The sequence below is a fragment of the Phlebotomus papatasi genome, chromosome 1, assembly GCF_024763615.1.
Source record: "Phlebotomus papatasi isolate M1 chromosome 1, Ppap_2.1, whole genome shotgun sequence".
Taxonomy (NCBI): domain Eukaryota; kingdom Metazoa; phylum Arthropoda; class Insecta; order Diptera; family Psychodidae; genus Phlebotomus; species Phlebotomus papatasi.
The window spans coordinates 109,372,686-109,395,148 of record NC_077222.1 but is presented as its reverse complement, the minus strand read 5'-3'; the positions used below and the strand labels follow the sequence as shown (position 1 = coordinate 109,395,148).

General features: G+C 36.5%; 2 protein-coding genes across 2 annotated transcripts in view; one reads left to right on the top strand and one right to left on the bottom strand.

The window, feature by feature from the left end:
• The window catches only part of LOC129799205 (integrator complex subunit 4), a 252,861-nt gene that overhangs the window by 23,919 nt on the left and 206,479 nt on the right, over positions 1 to 22,463 (bottom strand). The window lies entirely within an intron of this gene.
• LOC129799203 (recQ-like DNA helicase Blm) lies at positions 1,884 to 15,905 on the top strand. Its single transcript, XM_055842892.1, has 7 exons — positions 1,884 to 2,106; positions 2,173 to 2,317; positions 2,674 to 4,239; positions 13,322 to 13,492; positions 13,559 to 15,242; positions 15,409 to 15,702; positions 15,765 to 15,905. The coding sequence occupies exons 1-7, from the start codon at positions 2,000 to 2,002 to the stop codon at positions 15,806 to 15,808; spliced, it is 4,011 nt and encodes a 1,336-aa protein (XP_055698867.1). The 5' UTR covers positions 1,884 to 1,999; the 3' UTR covers positions 15,809 to 15,905.

The following is a 22,463-nucleotide window of genomic DNA, read 5'->3' as shown; positions in this document are numbered from 1 at the left end:
AAAAACAAGAAAAATTAGTTACCAAGAAAATAATTTTCTTTATTATGCCCAGCGCACAATAACATTTGTTTTGTAAACATACTTTTGACATTTCAATGAGAGGGAGTGAAACCTAAATCTAGTCATCTCGCTCACTCTCAAATAAAATTTTGAAAACATGTTTATAAAGAAAAGCAATTGTGCGTTGAACATTACTTTGTCAAAATGTAAACAAATAGATTTTGAATACAACCGACACAAAAGCTGTGCATATAGAGAGTGTGCATATAGAGAGACAGCACTGTAGTGTAGCATATCAAATATTCCTAATTTTGTGGTTCTTCGAAATAAATTTGTGGGAAAAATTTGAAGATATCTGCGAGGTGACCATAAATAATTCCGCCACCCTATACAAATTTTCTCGATGCGTAATGCCATTTTGCGAGTTTTTCTTGGTCCCGAAAATGTGCACAGTAAAAAAATGTGTAAAATTTTAATACTACAATAGTACAAAATCGACCAATTTAGTTGTTTAATTTAAAAATGTTTAACAAATGCACAATAATTTGGTAATTTATTGTCACGTGATTGAAAATTACCACTATTATGGTTGAAAAATTTTCAACAACGTTGTTTAATTTGAAAATGTGTAAAATTTTAACACTATAATAGTGAGAAATCGGATAAATTAATTATTTAATTGCAATCTGTGTAAAATTTCTCACTATTATAGTCATAAAAAATCTTCAACAATGTTTTGTAATTTAAAACTGTTGAAAAATGCTAAAAATAACCACTATTATAGTATGTTTATAGTTTGTCACATTATTATAGTGTGAAAAAATACACAACTTTATGGTATTTTTGTCAGATGATTAAAAATTAACACTATTACAGTTTGATCATAATTTTTCACACTATTATAGTGTGAAGCCTTGTGTATTTCAACCATTTCAACCAAAGTTGTTGATTTTTTAAACAAAAGTTGTTCAATTATCAGACATAAGTTGTTGAATTTTTAAACAAAAGTTGTGTAAAAATTATTGAATTTCTATTTAAGACATTTCTTCAGTCGAGATGCTTTTCATTGGGAAAAAGTCATAGGTAAGTGTGCCAAATTTCGGCATAGTTGCATGCAAGCGCCAAGGTTTCAAGTTTGAAATGTCATATCTTTAATAGAAATTAATTTTTTTCATTCCTTCTATAAGGAGTGTCGCTTAGAATCTTATAGACAGTTTATCGTCTTTATTTACTTTAAAATCATTCTTAATACATTTTAAAATGAATAAAAATGTAGACATAGCTTTGGTGGTCTAATTCGTGCATCTTCATTCTCATAGTTCTTGCCCTTCGGGAATTCTTCAAATGTCTTTTTCACGTTATCTCGTTTGTCGAAGTTACATTTTTTGTTATTCTTTTGTAATGTATAAACTCTGGATTATGTAAAAAGTAAAAATTCATGGCAATTTGAGGAACAAAAAAGGTGGCCAGAATTGCAAGCTGGCCGGAATTTGGCACACTTACCCTATAGAACATCAAATATTTATATGCATAATAAGATTACACACTATAATAGTGTTAATTTTCTTTACTGTGTGCATAATACCGGGATTGAGTGTAGGAATTCCTCGAATGCCACTCAAATCGCAGAAGTGCGACATGCTGATTTGTATGAAAATGAAAACCTTCGAATATAATTGTAAATTTCTCATCATATTTCATCAGGGATTTCGCTGGATGATTTATTAACAAGTTTGGAGTTAATGTGAGGGTTTTTCCGACAGAAAAATACCCTTTTGGGGCTGGAAAACAGAAAAGCTTGCAGAAAAGTCGCAGAAAGAGCGCGCACCAAAACGGTCATTTTGATTTTAGTTCCAGAACCCACCGCATGTAGTGCTGATGGGAGCGCGCGATGTCAAAACAAGTCAGTGAAAAGTTTGGTTAGGTTCTTTTGTTTTCTCTTTAGGTTTCTCAATTTTTCGCAGTTTTCCCCGTGAAAAACTGGTGGGAAAATGTGAAAATGACCACAAGAGTGAATATCAAAGCACCTAGCAGTAAGACAAAAGGCAGACAACCTCAGTTAACGGATTTTATCAAGCGAATTCCCAAAGCTTCTCCGGAAAATAAGTAAGAAAATTGCTGAATGTTGTGAAACTGGAGGTTTTTCTCTTATATTGGATTTCTTTGCTTCAGGATTCTAGACACATCCATTCAATCAGGCCTCAATGGTCTAATTAACCGAAGTGTACTGAAGGAGAATCTGGAAGTGCTGAATAATTCAAAGGAAGCAACTGATGAAGGCTCTCCGAGTCTTCTGAGCAAGAAGCCTCTCAAGAAGGTAAGGCACTATTTTCCTGGCTTATTTTCACGTGTTTTTGGTTTTCGGAAGCCCCCTGGGATTTATTTAAGGCTTGTCAAGATATTCTAGTCATCTTGAATCCAATTCCTTTGCTAGGCTCCAAGGTTGAGCCTTTTTTATCTGTTAGGGGAATGTGGGGCAATTTGTTTAAGGGGCGAGAAGCGAGATACCCTCGAAGTACCAGGCTTTTATAAAATGCCTGGAATCTTGAATCCGAATGAAGAAAAGTCCCCGTGTGCCCCTTTTAAATTTTTAGGTGTTTTATTGGGAGTCCCGGGAGTCCACTTGTGAGATCAGTTCCCCTCTAGATTTTTATCCAAGGGATATTTCTGTAGTTCCAGCCAAAAAAGGCCAGGAAGAGAATGGATTGCATAGAGATCAGCGATGATGAGTTTGAGACTCCGATGAGGAGGTCTCCTAAACCCAGTTCTGTTCTGCAAAACATTTACGGGAATCACAGTGATTCCTCCCCTCAGTCAAGTTCCAAAATTCCTCCTGAGGAACAGCTCGAGAGCCTTCTGGCCAAATACTCAAATAGTCCGAAGAAAAAACTCATAACTCCTGAAAAATCCTCTCCGAAAATCGATGTCTCAAAATCCCTGGAGAAGCTCTCTGACGATCTGATGAACAGAGACGAAAAGTATGCGTCAGCCGTGAAGAAAGTGGAGGAGAATCTCATGAGATTATCCTCGGAGAAGGTCAAATTCTCTCCCAAAGTCCACAAAAGCGACGATTTGAAGCATGCAACGGTGAAGAGAAGCCTCCAGATGGACAGCTTTGAGGGTAAGCGGGGGAGATCTCCAGTAATAGATGAACTGGATCTGCTCTGTATGACCCCAACTCCTCCCTCTGCAGCTCCAGCAGTGCCAAAATCCCAACCGAAAATCCTCTTTGATCCCAGTCTCGATGACTTTGTTGAGCGCACAAAGAACTCCCGGGAAGTGACTGAAGATTCAGTCAGGGATCCTGAGAAGCTCAAAGATATTTACATTGAGACAATGGAGAGATATTGTGGGATCATTGATAAGCTTCCACTGCCACATTTTAAAGCGATTGAGGGCTTTCATTCAGTGACTTTTGCAAAGCTCAAAGCTCTGAGGCATAAGATTCAGGGCAAGTTCCGGGAGAAAATCTCCTCCCAGACTTCTCAAGCTTCCTCCGAGGATCATGCAGAAATGCCTCCTGAAGCCTCAATTCCAGGAACTTCATCTTCCTATCGAAGCAATTCAGTTCCAGAACCTTTCTACGAGTTGAATGAGACTCTTGATCCTGATGAATCACTTGTGACTCCCAGTAAAAAGAAATTCGTGGCAAAAACTCAAAAAAGTGGACTTTTGCTGTCCAACTCCGTCATTTCCATTGAAGAGAGCCCAGTGAAGAAGTCCAGTGGTTTTCCGGATGACGATGAAATTGATGATCTCCTGGGGCAAGTCCGTGAGGAATCCCTGAAAAATGAAGGACGCTTCTCAATCTACAACGAGAAGAGAATCAGTGATTTCGATCCTCCGGCAAAGCCCACAGGAACTCAGTGGATTGATGATTCCTTCACGGAAGTTGACGAAGATGGCTGGCAGAAGTATTCCATTGAGGACTTCACAGAACAGCCAAGTACGAGCAAGGCTACAGTTCCTGCGAGGAAGAATGGCTTCATGAGTGCCCAGCAGAAGATGCATCAAGAGGCAGAGACCCAATATATCATTGATACCTGTCCAAGTCCTACGCAGACCAAGACAAAATCTTCCATCAAATCCAACAATGCCATGGGAAACTTCCATGCTGGCGTGAGGAATGATGGCGTCACCGGGGAATTCGATTCGAGGTCTTACAGCCACTCAGCGGAGATGCAACAAAAATTCCGGGAAGTGTTTGGCCTCAAGGAGTATCGTCCAAACCAACTGCAGGTCAGTCTTTATATTTTTGTATCATTTGTTGATCAAAAATTGCTTATCGGTTCATTACCGGTTTATACCCGATTGAAACCGATTCAGTCTTCTCAGGAATTCCAAGACCTTTTCAACGAGTCCAAAATTGCCCAAGTCGGTTGAGAAATACGCCCTCTAGATCCTTTTTAATCTTCGACCTTGAAAAACCATTTGTTAGATCCGTTAAGGAATCTGTAAGGGCGGAGCCATTAAAGCAATTGCGTGTATGAGCGCCTTGGTCGCCGTAGCTTTCTCCAGAACCGTCAGTATTCCTCTCAACGATCTATTCCCTACGACGATCCAACATGAACTAATTAGGGATGTGCGCCGAGATAATTTCAGCGGTGGCTAACATTTGAAAATTGTCGGCGGCTGGCTGCGCGCCGGCGCGCCAGCTGAAGCAATCGGCTGTGGGTCAGCTAGGCGCGCCAGACTTTTTTCCTTAATATTTTAATTGCTCGAACTCCAAGAGAGAGCAGTTTTCATAATCTTTCGATTACAATCCATATAAATTATCGATTTTCCTCAATTTTTTTCTTGCTAGAATTACTAATAACTCACAGACTAACAATACTAATAACTCACAGGCTAACACAAGGAACGCTCTTAGGAGAAATCGACGCCGTTCCGAGAAGCTAGTGCTAACACATTATTAAGAATGATTCAACGGTGTTTTCGTATAAGTACGAAATGTCTATCTAGACAACTTCTAAAACATATTGTTAGAAATGTCAGGGAAGTGATATGTGCCTTGGTCACAAGAGATTGTCCTAGAACCCTCAGAGCTCCTCCTCACGGTAAAAAATTTCGGCATATATTTGTTCCAAAAATTAGCTCGTCCACGGACACTGAAAATTTTTGGAACAAATATGTTACAGATGTAGGAATAATATTGTTATGAAAAAGTGTACCAATTTGTTCCTGACAGTGGGAACAAAACAGCCGAGGGAAACAAATTCTACCCCAACTTTCAGGAACAGATTTGTATAAAACGAAATCAAATCAAATTTGTGGACATTCCACCGTATCAAAACGGTTCCAAAAGAAAACTCTAACTAACAAAATTGTAACTACAGTAGACTCTTCGTTATCCGGCTGATTGGGGGACAAAACGACATTTAGGTTTTTTGAATGATCAACGGTTTTTCTATTTTGTGCCGTGTGAATTTATTTTCTGTCTGACAAAGAAAAAGAGAATTTTCTTCGTGGTGTGCTTATGTTTCATTTTTTTATCACAATTATGTATTAAAAACTTCGATACAATGTTAATAATACTTTAATTCACTCTGGACAAACTTCATGTTTAGTAAAAATAATTTTTGAATACATCAACCGCCAGTGTTTGGCAGCTGTCACCCGGATATCGAAGAGCTGAGTGTATATTTCGTAACAAAAGTGTAAAGAAAACTTTTTGGAACAAACAAATATCTTTAGGTACAAATTGATTCCAAAAAAAAAAATTGTTTCAAGGAAAACTTGTTCCAATATTTTAGTCAGTATCCAAAAGTTTTTATCGTGAGCCTGCGTATTTACCTCCTGACGATCTAACACGAACTGAAACCTCCTCGGCTAACCTCTCTACGATACTCCTCTCTGACGAGTTGATCTCGTTCTAACATTAGGAGCGCTCTTAAGGGGAACCAGTACCACTTTATTATTATTATTATTATTATTTATTTGCTCTCCAACATATTTACAATGTAAGGGAAAGTGCCCATGCTTTAGACGGTACCAAGCTTCATAATCACTGAATTTTTAAAATTGTAAAAATAGATATCTCATAAAAGACAAAGAAGATCGAAGGGAGAGCATACATATAAATATCATGTATCAATAGGAAGAAGAGAGAATAAAGTGGACGTCGAAAGAAGAAAGACGTCTTCTTTATTTCCAAATACTGATTTCCCGCTCCGAAATCATAATTAAATGCTTACAGGAAAAATGATTAGGGGAAGGTCGTCTGCCTTCAAACGAAAAATGGAGTTCCAAATTTAAGATTTTTTTTCTGAAGAATCCACAAAATGGATTTTATTTTCTACTACACCAAAAAAATTCTCTTGTTCATTCAGCGTAAGGTAAAGTACCCTCTAGTCGGCCGGTTTCTCAACTCGGCCAGTTGAATTATTCAACCAATTTTTTAACGTTTTATAGTCAACTTCTAAGAAATTTTCACTGATTTACGTTTTATATAATATAATACACCTTATAATGTTAAATCGGTAAGACCATATTATAACAAATCTAAGTAAATTGAATAAATAGTCGCACTGGCCGAGTTGAGAAACCGGCCGACTACAGGGTGCTTTACCTTATATGCTTACCTCATTTAGCACTTACAAGTCCTCAGTTTTTCCTTCTGAGGAAATTAAAAAAGTGATGTCGATTTGTATGAAGGTAGCTGGCATAGTCTGCCTTTAAACGCGAGGCAGCTGCCTTTAAATGTTTTTTTTTTTCACTGAGAATATTGAATCAATAAAACTAAATGGGCTATAAATGATTAAGTTGAAGCCTAACGCACTCACTAAAATCATCACTGCAGTCAAAAGACATTACACAATACCTTTTCTTCACATTTTTCTGAAGCACTGTTTTGCACTTGAAAATTTGGAAGAAAAAGCCATTGAAGTTGACAATTGTCAACTTGAAACATCCCGGCCGGAGCAAGATAGCAGGTTATAAGTATTTGTATGACGTTCGTCAGAGAAAAGTAGGAGTTCGATTTCACATATATTCGTGTGGGAATGTGCAATAATTTCTCTCATTGTAATTCTCCGCAGAGAAATATTTGAGAAAAAGCACTATAGAATATCTAGGACTTTGCTAGACAACTAAAATGAGAGGGAATATGTGAAATGTACATATAAAAATACTATTTATATTTCTTGAAAAGGTATTTCATTGTGACTCAAATTCACTTTCCAGTGATCTTTCCGATTTCATAAAAGCTCGCTTTTGGATTCTTTAGGTACGTGTCCACAATCAATTTGCGCAGGTTCTCCATTTTTATCACTTTTCTCAACCAAAACACAACCTTATTCAATTTTTTTTTTCAGAAATGAAAAGCTGACAAAATTCTCTTCAAACTTAAAAAAAAATCAAAACAAAACTCTATTCCTATTGTGACTAACTTCATGTCGAAAAAATGACATTTAAATTTGGGACACGCTTTACGAATGCTTTTCATGAAAAGCGTTCGGCGGTCTTGCATTTGAGGCCGAAAGTTAAAAAGAAATTCCCTTTGTCGGGGGTTTTTATTTGTCGTTTTCGGTTCCATAATCACACGAATATCGTAGAGGGAGAGTTTTGTAGATGTGGAATCAATAATCCCACTTCTGACACGGGTTTTAGACTAGAAGTCTAACCTAGTACCCGAAGTAATTTTAATGGATTTAATGGAGCAAGTATTTTTTTTTTAGAAACTACTTGAGTCATTCTTATGAAGCCATTATGTTTTTATTGATCTTTCTTATACAGTTAACAAAAGAAACTTGTTGCAATAGCGTGTGAAGTTTTTTTTTCCTTTCACGTTTCACAAGGCTTGACTCAAAAGAAATTATCCTTTAAGATATTCCACCCATTCCTCCTTTTACACTTCAAAGTGATGAGTGCTGCTAAAGTGGCGAATGCGCTAAATATTTTATATCATGCAATAAGATTGATCCTTTATACTGCGTCTTATGTAGACACGTTGAGAAGAACCATCAATAGTTGATACATAGACTTCAAACACTAGAATGAAATAGAATTAGTTTTTTTTTTTTTTTTTTTAATAAAATGTGACTTTTGCAAAAGCGTTCTTACGGTAACGAAAGTGTTAAAATTCAGCGGAACATATGATAATGCTTGAGGTTCGCTAATATTCTGCATATATTGGATAATGCAGACGAACATTCTCTGTTTCTTCTCAGGCAGAAGATACCATTTTGTTTCATTCATTTGAATCTCAGCTTCATCCAATTTAATAAGATAGATTCCACCCATCAAACACAGTGTAAATATCTCCCAGAAAAACAGAATTATCATAACTATTCCATGTATCCATCCATTCTTAATGAGGAGAAACATCGAAATGGCTATTCCCATCATGCTGCTCAAGATTATTACGAAAGAATGTAGACTGAATTGTTCATCGAGGATCGCCATGTACTTGGAATGCCTTTGTTGTGTCTTAACAATCATGGCGATTAAACCGTTAATCTTTTGAATTTCATGAGATTCATATTCTTCCAAATATTCTGTTAGGTCTTGACAAATTACACTAATCGTATCAATTTGTCCACAAGCCATAAACATTGCGTTTAGATAGAAATAGTCACTGGTAAAGAACCCGAACGCTCCATAAGTTATAATGATCAGGTAGGTTACAAGGTTGATAAGGTATCCATAATCACTTTCGTGGTCCAAAATCGGTAAAACTCCGCCAAATGGCAATACTTTAGTTCTGGTTACAACAGGCAATGATATACAAACAATAAGTAAAGTTGTTGCTAAGGCTGTCTACACACTATGAGCATTTTTTAAAAAAATTCTTTAAAAAATAACCCTAAAAAGGTTTTTAAAAAGAATCGGCTCTACACTAGTGAAAATTTTTGTAAAAAAAATGGATTTTTTGCAGAAATTTGCCTAGTATGTAAGCAATTTTGTAAAAAAAACCGACCCATTTTTATTTTTTAAAAATTTTTTTAAAGAATTTTTTTAAAAAATGCTCATATGTGTAGACAGCTTAAGCTGGTGTACATCCAGGCCATGTATCTTCTGAATTCATTGCAAGATTTGATATATCGTCGAAAAATAGAGCAAACATTAGGCTTATCCTGCACAGTAAAAAAAATTACCACTATTATAGTGTGTAACCTTTCACACCACTATTATAGTGTTAAATTTGGAAAAAATGTTTAATTAAAAATTGTTTAATTTAAAGTTGTTGAATTTCAAGTTGTTGAATTTGGAGTTGGTGAATTTAAAAATTGTTGAATTTTTGTGTGTAAACTCAAAAATTGTTGAATTCTACATATATGTTGAATTTTTGCTTTTTTAGACATATGGAATGTTTTTTGCTGTCTCAGGATCCCCCCTAATGCGAGATGCTTACATCTGATGCTCGAATCTTTACGATATATTTATTATATTTATAAATATTTGATGTTCTATATGACCTTTGCCCATCGAAATGCATCTCGACTGAAGTATAAGTCTTAAATGGAAATTCAACAATTTTTACATAACTTTTGTTTAAAAATTCAACAACTTTTGTTTAAATATTCAACAACTTTGGTTGAAATACACACGGCTTCACACTATAATAGTGTGAAAAATTATACTATAATAGTGTTAATTTTTGATCATGTGACAAAAAATACCATAAAGTTGTGTATTTTTTCACACTATAATAGTGGTAATTTTTAGAATTTTTCAACACTTTTACTGCACAAAAAACATTGTTAAAATTTTTTTACCACTATTATAGTAGTAAAATGTCAAAAATTACCACTATAATGGTGTCAAATTTTCAACATTTTCGAATTAAACAATATTGTTGAAAATTTGGAACTATAATAGTGGTAATTTTCAATCACGTGACAAAAAATTACCGAAATGTTGTGTATTTTTTAAACATTTTTAATTTAAACAACTAAAATCGTCGATTTTGCACTATTATAGTAGTAAAATTTTACACATTTTTTTACTGTGTGGTATTTAGCAACAAAATCCGATGCTTGATTTGCTACTTCACGAAATATATTGTAATTGTGGACTACCATGTAGACCTTCGCTCCCGCCTGAATTCCAATAACAACAGTGAAAATTGCCTCAGCCATTTTTTCTAAACTGTTTGAGAAAAGGTAAATGGATGTAAAACCCATTGTATTGCACACGATTACTAGGAAAATTGTAATATAAGTAAAAATATTTGGCGGTCTTCTATGGTCAACATCCATAGCGTTACATCCAATGAATCGGACAATGTCACTTAGTTGTTTAAAAGTGTTCCAACATTCTTCTCGGAGACCTTTTTGTGGCATTATGGCGAACATTCACGGAAAACTAACTGAAAATCTTCAGAGAAGTATACTGTAGTAACTATGAGGCAATAGAGTTGCGTGTTAAAATTCTTTATTGAATCCTTTTGATGTTCATTGCATAGGTCTTTTGCAATTCAATTAAGAATTAAGGTTTGTTACGCCATTTGGTGATTCTATCACGATTTTTACTGTCATTAAGTTAAAGTGTTAAGAAACATGGTTATGTCACCATGAATATCTAATCGTTGTTAACGTCACGATTCATTGGCGTAATTATTCTTTAGGAGGGAATGTAGTACGATTCATGAGAGTGGAGGGGCATTTCAATCCATTGCAATCCACTCTTGATTGACTAACACTCAAAGTAGCGACAAATTTCTAACCTTAATAAATTTCTCTGAAGGTCTGCTAGTAGGTTTTTATATAGTCCAACGATTACTGCAAGACTATTGTGCCTAAGGGTCTGAATATACTCCGATCCTCAGTCTGTAACATTTGGCAATAAAAATTTATCCTAATTTGTCATTCACCGAGGGCTTCGGATAATTAATTAAGAGGTCCTTTGCATACATCAATTTCCTTTACCTGTCCTTGATTCCACGGGCATGGGACTGACAACCTCATCCCGTACAAGAAAAAAATAATAATGCATGTCTAGAAATCCCCTTGCGGGAAGGCCTTGTTCCTTCATGGAATGTTGTTCCAGCATTACTATTATTATTATTATTAATCCCTAACTGCCAAATTGTACAAGTTAGAGGTGTGCAAGAACCGTTGAAACCGAATAAACGTCAAAATAAGTTTGTTCTGGTAGCGTTTTGACCATGACGTACATGTTTCGTTTGACGTTTATTCGGTTTCAACGGTTCTTGCACACCTTTAAATATTCTAGATGAGCACCCTGAGTCTATTTCGCTCTCAGAAAGTCTCGTTCAGTTTGGTATCGTAGATCCATTGATATCTATGGCCCCGGGAAAGTTAATCCTGAGGCCACCTCCAAAGTCGTATGTAAATGTTTGATGCGTCTCCGACTGTTATATGTATACCCCGACTTTTCAAGGATATTTTTAATTAATTTTAGACGTCCATTTTGTTTTAAATTTATAAGTTATTAAACTGTGATAACCTCCAGATCTGTGATATCTTACTGTGATACTGCGGAGAATTTTACTTTGTATTTCTTATCCACCGAGCATTGAAGCTTTAGGAGGGTCAAGACTAAGGGGACTGAGCCACGCTCAGTTATAATAGACAACCGGGCCACAAAAAACCGGGCAGTCCGGCTAAGCTCCATTGGACCAAGTGCCGATGTTTATATAATAAGAGTTAGTTCATGTTGGTTTTTCGTTTTCAATTTCATAAGTATCTCTTTTATGGAGTCGTGGATTTAGGACACGACTTTTGGGAATGAATTCCGAGATGTATTTGGGCAAGATAATGATTTCTTGATCTAGCGCATGTCCTAGGTCTACCCCAAGTTCTTATGGGTAATATTTCTTCGTTTATGCTCTAAGTATGACCATACCATCGAATTTCTAATCTCCAAACACAAAGAAGCAGCTGCTTGATCCTCAATAGCTTTCTCGATCTTTGTGAGTGATTCCCGTGACCGTACGTACTTACTTACTTAAACGGCGCTACAACAAATTACTGGTCTTGGCCTGACTCAGGGTCAGGACCCGTCGCCACTTGAGCTTGTTACGCGCCACTGTTATCCAATTACGCACCCCTAATGACTTGGCGTCCTGGTCCACGCCGTCGGTCCATCTGAGGCTGGGTCGGCCTCGTCTCCTCGAAGCATAGAGTCCGCCCCTAAAGAATTTCCAGGCTGGGTCGTCCTCATCCTTGCGCACCAGATGACCAGCCCACCGGAGCCTATTGAGGCGTATTTGCTTCACGACAGTTACCTTTCGATAGCGCTAATACACCTCATGGTTGTATAGGCTCCGGAATCGTCCCTCCTCACATATGGGGCCAAAAATCCGTCGTAGTATCCTCCTCTCAAACGCGGCTAACAATTCGCAATTCTGTTTTCTAAGGACCCACGTCTCAGACGAATACGTGAGAACTGGCAGGATCATAGTCCTATACAGCAGTAGCTTAGTCTTTATGCTTAAGGTTCTGGACCGGAAAACTCTTGATAGACTGAAATAGGCCTTGTTGGCTTTCAGCAGCCGTGCGCGGACTTCTGTTGAGATGTTGTTGTCGGCTGTGATTGTTGACCCAAGGTACACGAAGGAGTTGACAACTTCAAAGTTGTAGTCCCCCATCGGGAACCCTGTTTGATCGATACTCTCCGTGGATGTTGCCGGAGTTGCTGCTGACGAGGCCACCATGTACTTTGTTTTGCTTTCGTTTATTTGTAGCCCCAGATTTCGTGCCGCATGTTCAATCTGAATGAAGGCCTCTTGTACAGCTCTGGGATTGCGCCCCATAATGTCAATATCGTCAGCATAGGCTAATAGCTGCGTGGACTTATTGAGTATGACTCCCCTCATGCTCACGCGTCACGCCGGAGTCACGGATCGCTTTCTCCATTGCCAGATTAAAGAGGACGCACGATAGTCCGTCTCCCTGTCTGAGTCCGTTGTTCACGCGAAACTCTCGTGACAGCGATCCGTTCGCCTTTACTTTGCTCCTCACATCGGTAATGGTCATCCTAGTCAGTCTAATCAATTTGTTCGGGATGCCGAATGACCGTACTTACGGAGTAACTTTATTTCAATAGCCTTGCATTCATGATCTTATTACGGATAAACACAGCTTTGAAAATCGATTATTTACTCTGTCTTCCTCACCACGCTTTTGCCACGCTCCCTCATTAGTGCAGAAGCTTAAGTACTGCGTATCGTGAGTTCTACGTCTATATCACCGTAATGTATGAATACTAGAACCTACTACCGAGTTACTTGAAGTTCCAGCTGCTTCAATGAGCTTTGCGTTATAGTTCAAGCTGTCGAGATATCACTATTACGTCCAATTCCGCCATGTATTTCGTAAGCTTAAGAAGTAATAGTTTTCCGAATGGTTTTCCTCAGGTGATTAATGCTACCCTCCTCGGAGAGGATTGCTTTGTGCTAATGCCAACTGGAGGAGGAAAATCTCTTTGTTATCAACTTCCTGCTGTCATGGCAGAGGGAGTAACCATTGTGATCAGCCCTTTGAAGTCTCTGATCTACGATCAGTGCGTCAAACTCTCTTCTCTAGATGTAAGTACGGTTATCATTGTAAGTCTCTCTCAGATTGTCTTATGACTAAGTTTGAATTGACTATAGATAAATGCCCAACATCTATCGGGGGAAGTTAGTCTTGAGAAGCATCGTTCAATTTTCATGGAACTTGAATGTTGTCCACCTTTAATTAAGCTCCTGTATGTGACACCAGAAAAGATTTGTGCCTCAGACCGAATAAGGACGGTACTGGGAAAACTCTATGAACGTGGCTATATTGCTAGGTTTGTCATTGATGAGGCTCACTGTGTATCTCAGTGGGGTCATGATTTTCGTCCGGACTACAAAAAACTCAGTCTGTTGCGTTGTAACTTTCCAAATGTTCCGATAATTGCTTTGACAGCTACAGCAACTCCACGGGTTCGCATTGATATCCTGAATCAGCTCAATTTGACCAATTGCAAGTGGTTTTTATGTAGTTTCAACAGGCCGAATCTTAAGTATATTGTGGCACCGAAGAAGGGTGTTTCGACCATTGGAGAGATCATTCAGTTAATTAGAAGTAAGTACCCTCGAGCCAGTGGAATTGTTTACTGTTTGTCAAGGAAGGAATGCGAACAAATAGCTCAGAAGTTGTCATCAGGAGGAATTCTGGCAAAGAGTTATCATGCTGGACTTAGTGACAATATAAGAGATACTGTACAACAGGAATGGATCACAGAAAAGTTGCAAGTTGTCTGTGCAACAATAGCTTTTGGGATGGGAATTGATAAGCCGGATGTCAGATATGTTATTCACTATTCCATGCCCAAATCAATCGAAGGCTACTATCAGGAATCTGGAAGGGCGGGAAGAGATGGTGATCCAGCTACATGTATCCTCTACTACAACTATACGGATATGATGAGGTACAAGAAAATGATGGATATGGATCGAACGCTTTCGTATGACGTCAGGCAAGTTCACATGCAGAATTTGACAAGGATGGTTGACTATTGCGAAAATGTGACGGATTGTCGGAGATCTCAGCAACTGAACTATTTTGCTGAACATTTCACCAGGGAACAGTGTTTGGAAAATAGGTCAACAGCTTGCGACAATTGCTTAAAGAGAGGCGAATATGAAACAATTGACGCAACGGATATAGCCAAGGAAATGGCCAAGTGCGTTAGGGATCTCTGTAGTGGAACCAAGAGCTTTACTTTACTGCATCTTGTGGATCTTTTCAAGGGTAGCGAGACGAAGAAGATCAAGGATAACAATCACCACAACACAAAGTATCATTCGCGTTTGGCACAATGGGAGAAGGCCGACATCAAACGACTCCTACACAAAATGGTTCTCGACAACTATCTGCGTGAACAAATCATCTTCATCAATGACATCCCGCAAGCTTACGTCAGAATTGGATCAGCCATTGAGAATCTGATGCAGGGAGGAATTCGTATCATGTTTGCTCTGCATCAGAAGGATGCTGCTAAGAAGGATCGATCGAAACAGGAGGAGGTCCTGATGATGCCTAAAGCAGATTCTGAATTGGGCAAGGAACTCAAGGAGCTCGAGGAGAAATGCCACAATGATCTGCTGGAGAAAATGAGGACACTGGCAGGAGAACGCAATGCTCATATTTCCAGTCTCATCAATATACAGACCATCAGGGAGATGTCCAGGGTTATGCCGGCTACTAAGGAGGAAATGATGAAACTGCCTCACATCACAGCGGCCAATTTTGAGAAATTCGGACAGCAATTGCTGGACATTACGCAGAACTATGCAGCACACAAACTATGTGAGTTATTTGGAATACACTGAGTTCTTTGACATTCGTCAAAAAATGACAGCGGTATTTTTTGACATTTTCCTGTGTGTTTTGTAGCTGTCAGTTGAATATCGAAGAGCTCTATGCGAAGGATAAATTTCGAAGTTTATTTCAAACTTCAAACTTTCTCTTTCAGCAATTATGTTGGATGCCAAGGAAGAAGAGCAATTTGAGGAGAATCCTGATGATGATGACGGAACAAATTGGTCTGTGCTGGCAAAGCAGGATCTCGGGGCCAAAAGGAAGAGGTCTTGGGGAGGAGGAAGTGCTCCGAAAAGGCGTTACAAAAGAACAGGTAGGAAAACTACAAAAGGAGGAACTCCGAGGAAGAGAGTTGGCAAGAAGAGATCTCCCAGAAAGGGATCGCCCAAGAAGAAGATGGCTAGAACGGCTGCCACGACCCCAAAAGGAGGCAAGAAGGCTCCGCGACGTAAGTTGCATTTTTATTGATTTTCTATTGATTTTGATGCTGATTAGCAATATTTTTCTCAGCTTTTCAACTTATGCCACTGCCAGGATCAAGCAGAGGGAACTAAGAGATTTAGGATCCGTGTATAGTGTGAGATTTTTCAAAAAGAAATATTTCTGTAAATAATTTTTGGTTTTAATTACATTTTTATAATTCGAACTCCACAGAAAGTTTCACTCGTTTTACTCTACCATTTTTTATGTTTTAGTTTAGCGGATAAACATTTATGTAGAATTCAGATCTTCAAGTGTTCGTCAGCGGTTACTTCTTCTCAAAATAAAAATAATAAAATTTTTCCAGAGCTTTCGACACTTGGTATGGATCCAGATCTACCTCAGTGAGCTGAGAAATAGGTTCTTTTTAGAAATTTTTCTTAACTACTCAGTCAATTGGAATCTTTCACTTTGGGAAACGTCTATCGTCTGCTTACTACTATACATATCATCATTATCACTGATATGACCACATAGCCAGGGGAGATTATTTTCCGAGCTTTTTGAAACCATTTTGCGAAAGCTTCGGAAACCATTTTTGCAAGCTTCTAAAATTTATTGATCTTTGGTTTTATAATAATAATAATAATTTATTGCCAATCTCCATTTTTTGCGACTGCCGCCGACTTCAAAACCGACTTCACCGGGTAAGACGGCAGAAAACCCCGGATCACTAGTCGTATAAGCCGCTGATGATATTACAATAAGTGACATAACAAAATAACTATAACAGTGTAAAACAAATTAAAGTTTACATAGCATTAACAAATTGTAAAAAATACAGCAAACATTGACAGTCATCGTGGCGAACAAATGGAGAGGAGATCAGCAGCTGGACTCCGTGAAGGAGTTCGTGTCGCTGCCGACGAGTCAAAAAGGAACTATAGAATAGGGAAAAATATATATAATATAAAAGACGATTTAACTAAAATGCAAGAGGAATTGTGATAAACACATTAATAGGAAAAATAACGAGGGAAAATAGAATATCATTTACGTAAAGAAAGCGTAGAAAAAGGAATTTCATTAAATTCATAAGGAAGTAGTATTTATAAATTATTAGGCAGAAGACACCCTAAAAGCATATGGGATTGGGAGAGACAAAGCACCAAGCGAGCGATCAGGCGCCCCGTTGCCAGATTTTTTATTTGATTTATTTAGTTCTCTGTTTTCCCCACCGCCCGTGCGGCCATCGCTGTCTTAGCGTCGATTTTACCCTCAGGAATGAATTAAAATTGAAGTTTCATAATATAAAATTGAGATAAATAAAATGTCAGACTGCTTCCTTGAAATTTAAGCAATAATCCGCATACATCAAATTTTTAATCGTGTTTTTATTTAAATATTTTATTAATATGTATTTACTTTTATTTTTTATTAATATTTGATAAATATTAGTAAAGATATTGTGAATTATTTAACACTTGGAAGGACCCTAGTGGCAGCCGCTGCCAATTTAGTTTTCAATTTAATTTTTTATAGTGAAGAATATATCATTTCGCCTGGAGGCCTGATTGAATGCGTGCAGAATTTATCTGGCTATTTTTTCGTCATAAAATTTTTAATAAAAATTAAATAATAATGTAAATATATTGCAAAAACAAAAAACTGCACTCAGAAGGACCGCAAGTGGCAGTTGCTGCCATATGCATTTTATATGGGAGTTTTACGTTCTGCAGATGTTATTTTCTTGATTATTAATGTTTAAAAGCCCTAATAGAACAGTTTGAAAGTGTTTTTGCAAATTATTGAGAAGAATTATGGGGAAAAGTGACATGCCTTTGAATGCGTCAGTTTTTGAATGCTTAAATTTTTTCCTTATTTCCCAAAGCTAAAAATCCATTTTGTTAAGCGAAGTTAATAGAAAATAGTTAATACAGTAGACTCTTCGATATCCAGCACTTCGATATGTCGGGCTGCCAAACACTGGCGGTTGATACAGTGCCCGCTCTCTAATCCGGATCGCCGTAATCCGGACGAGTTATCGACGGTTACCTTTAAAATAATTTTGATGTTATGTATGCATATGTGTTCAGCAATGAGAATGAATTATCCTGTGAAGTTTTTGTTCAATAAATGAAGTATAATAGCATAGAATTCTCTAATTTTGTCCTTTTAAACTTCTTTAAAACTTTTATTCTAATTCTCGGAAAAAAACCTTGTATTATATTGAAGTGTTGGGACTTGGGGATTTTTGGGAGCCCAATTAATAAAAGACGTCCACTCCCATGCACTGTCTAGTTTATTCTCTTCTTTGCTCACAATTCACAATCATAATGCACCTTCAACTTACACATACACCTCATCTCCTTAACAGGGGGAAAAAAATTTTTGTCTTCTAGACGAAGAATTTTTCTGTTTTTATTTGATTTTTTGTTAATTTTACTATTTTTTTTTTTGTTCAAGATCTTGATAAATGCTTTTCGACTTATTGATAACTTATCGTTTCCTAAAAAAAAATCCCATTACTATTTCTAATTATCTGATTTGTAGATCTTTGTTCTATTCTTATGAATTAATTCTAATTTATTGTTTTTCTTAATTAATACATTAGGATGTAAATCTATAACTATCTCAAATGGACCTTCGTAAATAGGATTTAATTTATTCCCTATTTCTCTTTTCACAACCAATTTTTGATTTGGCATATAAGTAATTGGCTTCAATTTCTTGTCATATTTGGATTTTCTTACTTCTTTGGATCTTTCAAGATTTTCAATCACTTCTTTCTCTGCAACTTTGACTCTATATTGTAACTCTTTTACATAGTCTCCAAAAATTTCTTCTTCATCTTCATTTGGAAAATTGCTTGGTACATTACATTTACGTCCAAATACAATTTCATATGGTGTATATTTAGTAGAACTGTGGACTGTGTTATTGAAAGCAAAACACCAAAAAGAAATCCATTCACTCCAAGGCTTATCAGGCTTTACTCTTATCCTGAGAAATTCATTTAAATTCTTGTGTGTATTTTCAAGACTTCCTAAAGTCTCATGATGATATGCAACTGACTGAAATTTTTCAATATTTAAGGTTTGACAAACATTTTTGAATAATTCAGATGTGAATTCTTTACCTCTATCCGTTAATATTTCTCTAGGAATTCCGAAACGTAAAATAAAATTTTGAATAAAGCTTTTTGCAACAGTTAGCGAGTCTTTGCTCTTAATCGGATATGCTTCTATAAATTTAGATAATTCATCCTGAATTGTTAAGACGTATCTGTTTTCATGACTGTCAATAGGAAGAGGTCCTACTAAGTCTAGTGAAATTCTCTGAAAAACAGTTTTTGGGGTAGTTGTTAAAATCATTGGTTCTTTAGTATATTTTGACTGTTTGCACAACTGACATGCTTTACAATTACTGACAAATTTTTTAATATCTTCCATCAAATTGTTCCATACGAACTTTTTACACATGGTTCTATACATTCGGCTAATACCGGCATGACCTCCTGTGGGAAGCATGTGAAAATCGTTAAGTATGATCAATCGTTCTTTTAATTCTTTTATTTCTTTAGGACTTGATAAGACAATAATCTTTATAGTCTTTAATATATCGCGATACTTCTTATTTTTCAATTTATTTATTATTTCTTGTGTTTCCTCATTTCTTCTTAATATCACTTTGTCTATATTTCTCGTTTTGCAAAATATATCAAGCTCTTTCAGAATTGAATATAAATCTAAATCTGACTCTAGACTCTTGACATATATAATATTTTCTTCCATTATAATTTTTATTTTCTTTTGTCCTTTTTCTTTTGCATTCAGTGTGTCAAAAACCAATTTTAATTCTGGTGTATTTCGAGGTTTGCTTAATAATTCGACAATTTTTGGTTCATCCACGTTATTACTTTCGAAATTATTGTCATTCTGATTTTGATTTTTGCGTATTTGCTTTGTCATACTACGAGTTACTACATTTACAACATTTTTATTCAAATCTTTAAGGTTTTCTATTGTTATTCGTGAAAGTGCGTCTGCTGTAACATTCGATGCGCCCTTAACATATTCGACTTCAAAATCATATTCTTCCATGGCTAATCGAAATTTAATAAGACGACTTGAAGGGTTTGCCATTCCGAATAAATAAATTAAAGGTTTATGGTCTGTTAAAATTCGAAAATGTCTTCCAAATAGGTAAGGTCTAAAATGTTTTGTGGCCCAGACTATAGCCAAAAGTTCTTTTTCTATCGTGCAATAATTTAATTCTGATTTATTTAATACTCTGCTTGCGTAGGCAACTGGTTTTCCGTTTGAATTAGATAAAACAGCTCCTAATGCGTACCCAGATGCATCGGTTCTCAAAGTAAAAATGTTTGATTGATCAAAATTTGGAAAATCAAGAACTGGTGTAGTTGTTAATCGTTGTTTTAAGATATTAAATGCATTCTCGCATTCCGATGACCATTTAAATTCAACTGATTTTTTACTAAGTCTGTGTAATGGTCTCGCAATCTCCGCAAAATTTGGAATGTGTCTTCTGTAGTAATTCGCAAATGCTGTAAATCTTTTACATTCTTTTGAGTTCGTTGGGACAGGATAATCAATTAAAGTATTAATTTTGGTTAAATCTGGCGAAATTCCATCTTTACTAATCATATGGCCTAAATAATTGATTTGCTTGCACAAAAATTCACACTTGATTGGATTTAATTTTAAATTTGTTTGTCGCAGCCTTTCAAAAACTTTTATTAAATTTCTATTATGCTCTTGTAAATTTTTACCGAAAACTATTAAATCGTCTAAATAAATGAAGCATGAAATATAATTTAGTCCTGACATTGCAACTGTCATAAAACGTGTGAAAGCGCTAGGGGAAATTTTTAATCCCATGGGCAGTCTGCATAACTGATACTGCCCTTTATCTGTACTAAACGCAGTTATGTTTCTGCAACTTTCTTCTAAAGGAACCTGGTGATATCCTTGAGACATATCCAAATGAGAAAAGTATACCGCTCCACCTAACGAATCTAAGATATCGGTTATGCACGGTAACGGAAACTTATCGTCCTGAATACGTTCGTTTACTTTGCGATAATCGATTACAAGTCTAAATTTTTGTTTACCGTCTCGATCTATTTTCTTCGGTACTAGCAATAAAGGACTCGACCAATCACTTCGAGTTTCTTCAGCTTGTCCATTAGCTAGCATTTCTTGGACTTGCCTATTTATCTCGGTTTTTTGTGAGTATGGCAATCTATAAGGCTTAGTGTACACTGGTGTCGCGTTTGGTTTTAAATAAATTGCCTGTTTCATAACATTTGTAGTAGTTAATCGATCTCCTTCAAGATAAAATATATCAGAATATTTCCCGCATATTCTCTGAATTTCGTCTTTTTCTTCCGAATTTAAATGTTTTAAATCAAGTTTATTTAGAACTTCTTCGACTCTTTTCGCGTTCTGGTTTTCTCCATAAAAATTCACAGTATGAAAATTTGTTAGCTTTTTAACTTTAGGCTTGTATCCCTCAATGCTTCGATCTTCCGACGTAACGTTCATTATCCTTATTGGTATTTTTCCATTAATCGGTCTTGCTATTGTATGAGCTACCATAACTCCTTCTACAATTTCTTCTCCCTCAACTACACAATCATCCGTTTCATCAACTTCGAAAAATTTTATGACTTGACATCTTGGCGAAATAGTTATTGTATTTATTTTTTCATCCATTAAGTAGCTGAAATATTCTTTTCCGTTTATTTCTATGAATAGCTTTGAACTTTTGTAGTCAACTACAGCTCTATATCTGCTTAAAAAATCCATTCCTAATATTCCGTCGAAATTAGACATGAACTTCTCCATGATAATAAAATTGTGTTTAACGTATATGTCCTTAATTTCTAAATCGGCCGTTATTCTACCCTTTACGTTAATATTCCCAATAATTCCATTAATATTTAACCTATAGCTACTATCTATCTTACTATTTATCGGAATTTTTTCTCTCTTTAGGATGCTGATACTTGCTCCCGTATCAATCATCAAACATCTTACTTCTCCATTAATTCTTAAGCGAATTCCTTTAATTGACTCCATTTTAATTATTATCAATATTAGAAACGATTAAAAAATCCAATTTGTTCAAAATGTCTACTGTTCTGACCTGAATCTTGACCTTCAGAAATTACCTCTCTATCTGCTTGTGCATGATGTACATGCTGGTCTTGGTATCCTTGCCCATTTCCTTGATATCCTTGATTGTTTCCGCGACCTCTATTACTGTACGATCCTCTATTATAACCGTTAGAGCTTCTCCAACCTCCGCGATTTCCACTACCTCGAGAACCACGATGTCCGTTATTATTACCTAGTGATCCATTTCCATGTCCTCGATGACTTCCTCTATTACCACCTCGTCCTCCACGATGGTTATTGCCTCTACCACGTTTATAGTAATATACTTTTTCATGTCGATGTCCAGATTGGATCATGTCTTGTTCAATTGCTGTTTGTATGGCTTCGCGTAAATCCGCAATATTACGCGCTCTTACCGCATTTCTTACTTCTGAATCGTTTAATCCTTCGACAAAGGCAACTACGGTATTAGGTTCATTGACTTCTCGAATAATTCTTTGATTTTCTTCCTCTGCGCCTGACTGTGCTAAAGTCATTTGGTCTAGCAATCTCTCTAAGTATCTACCGTAATCTGCAATTGACCTATTCCCTTGGCGTGCTACGGTAATACGTCTATTCAAGACCTGAGGAGTTGGTGTTGGCAACA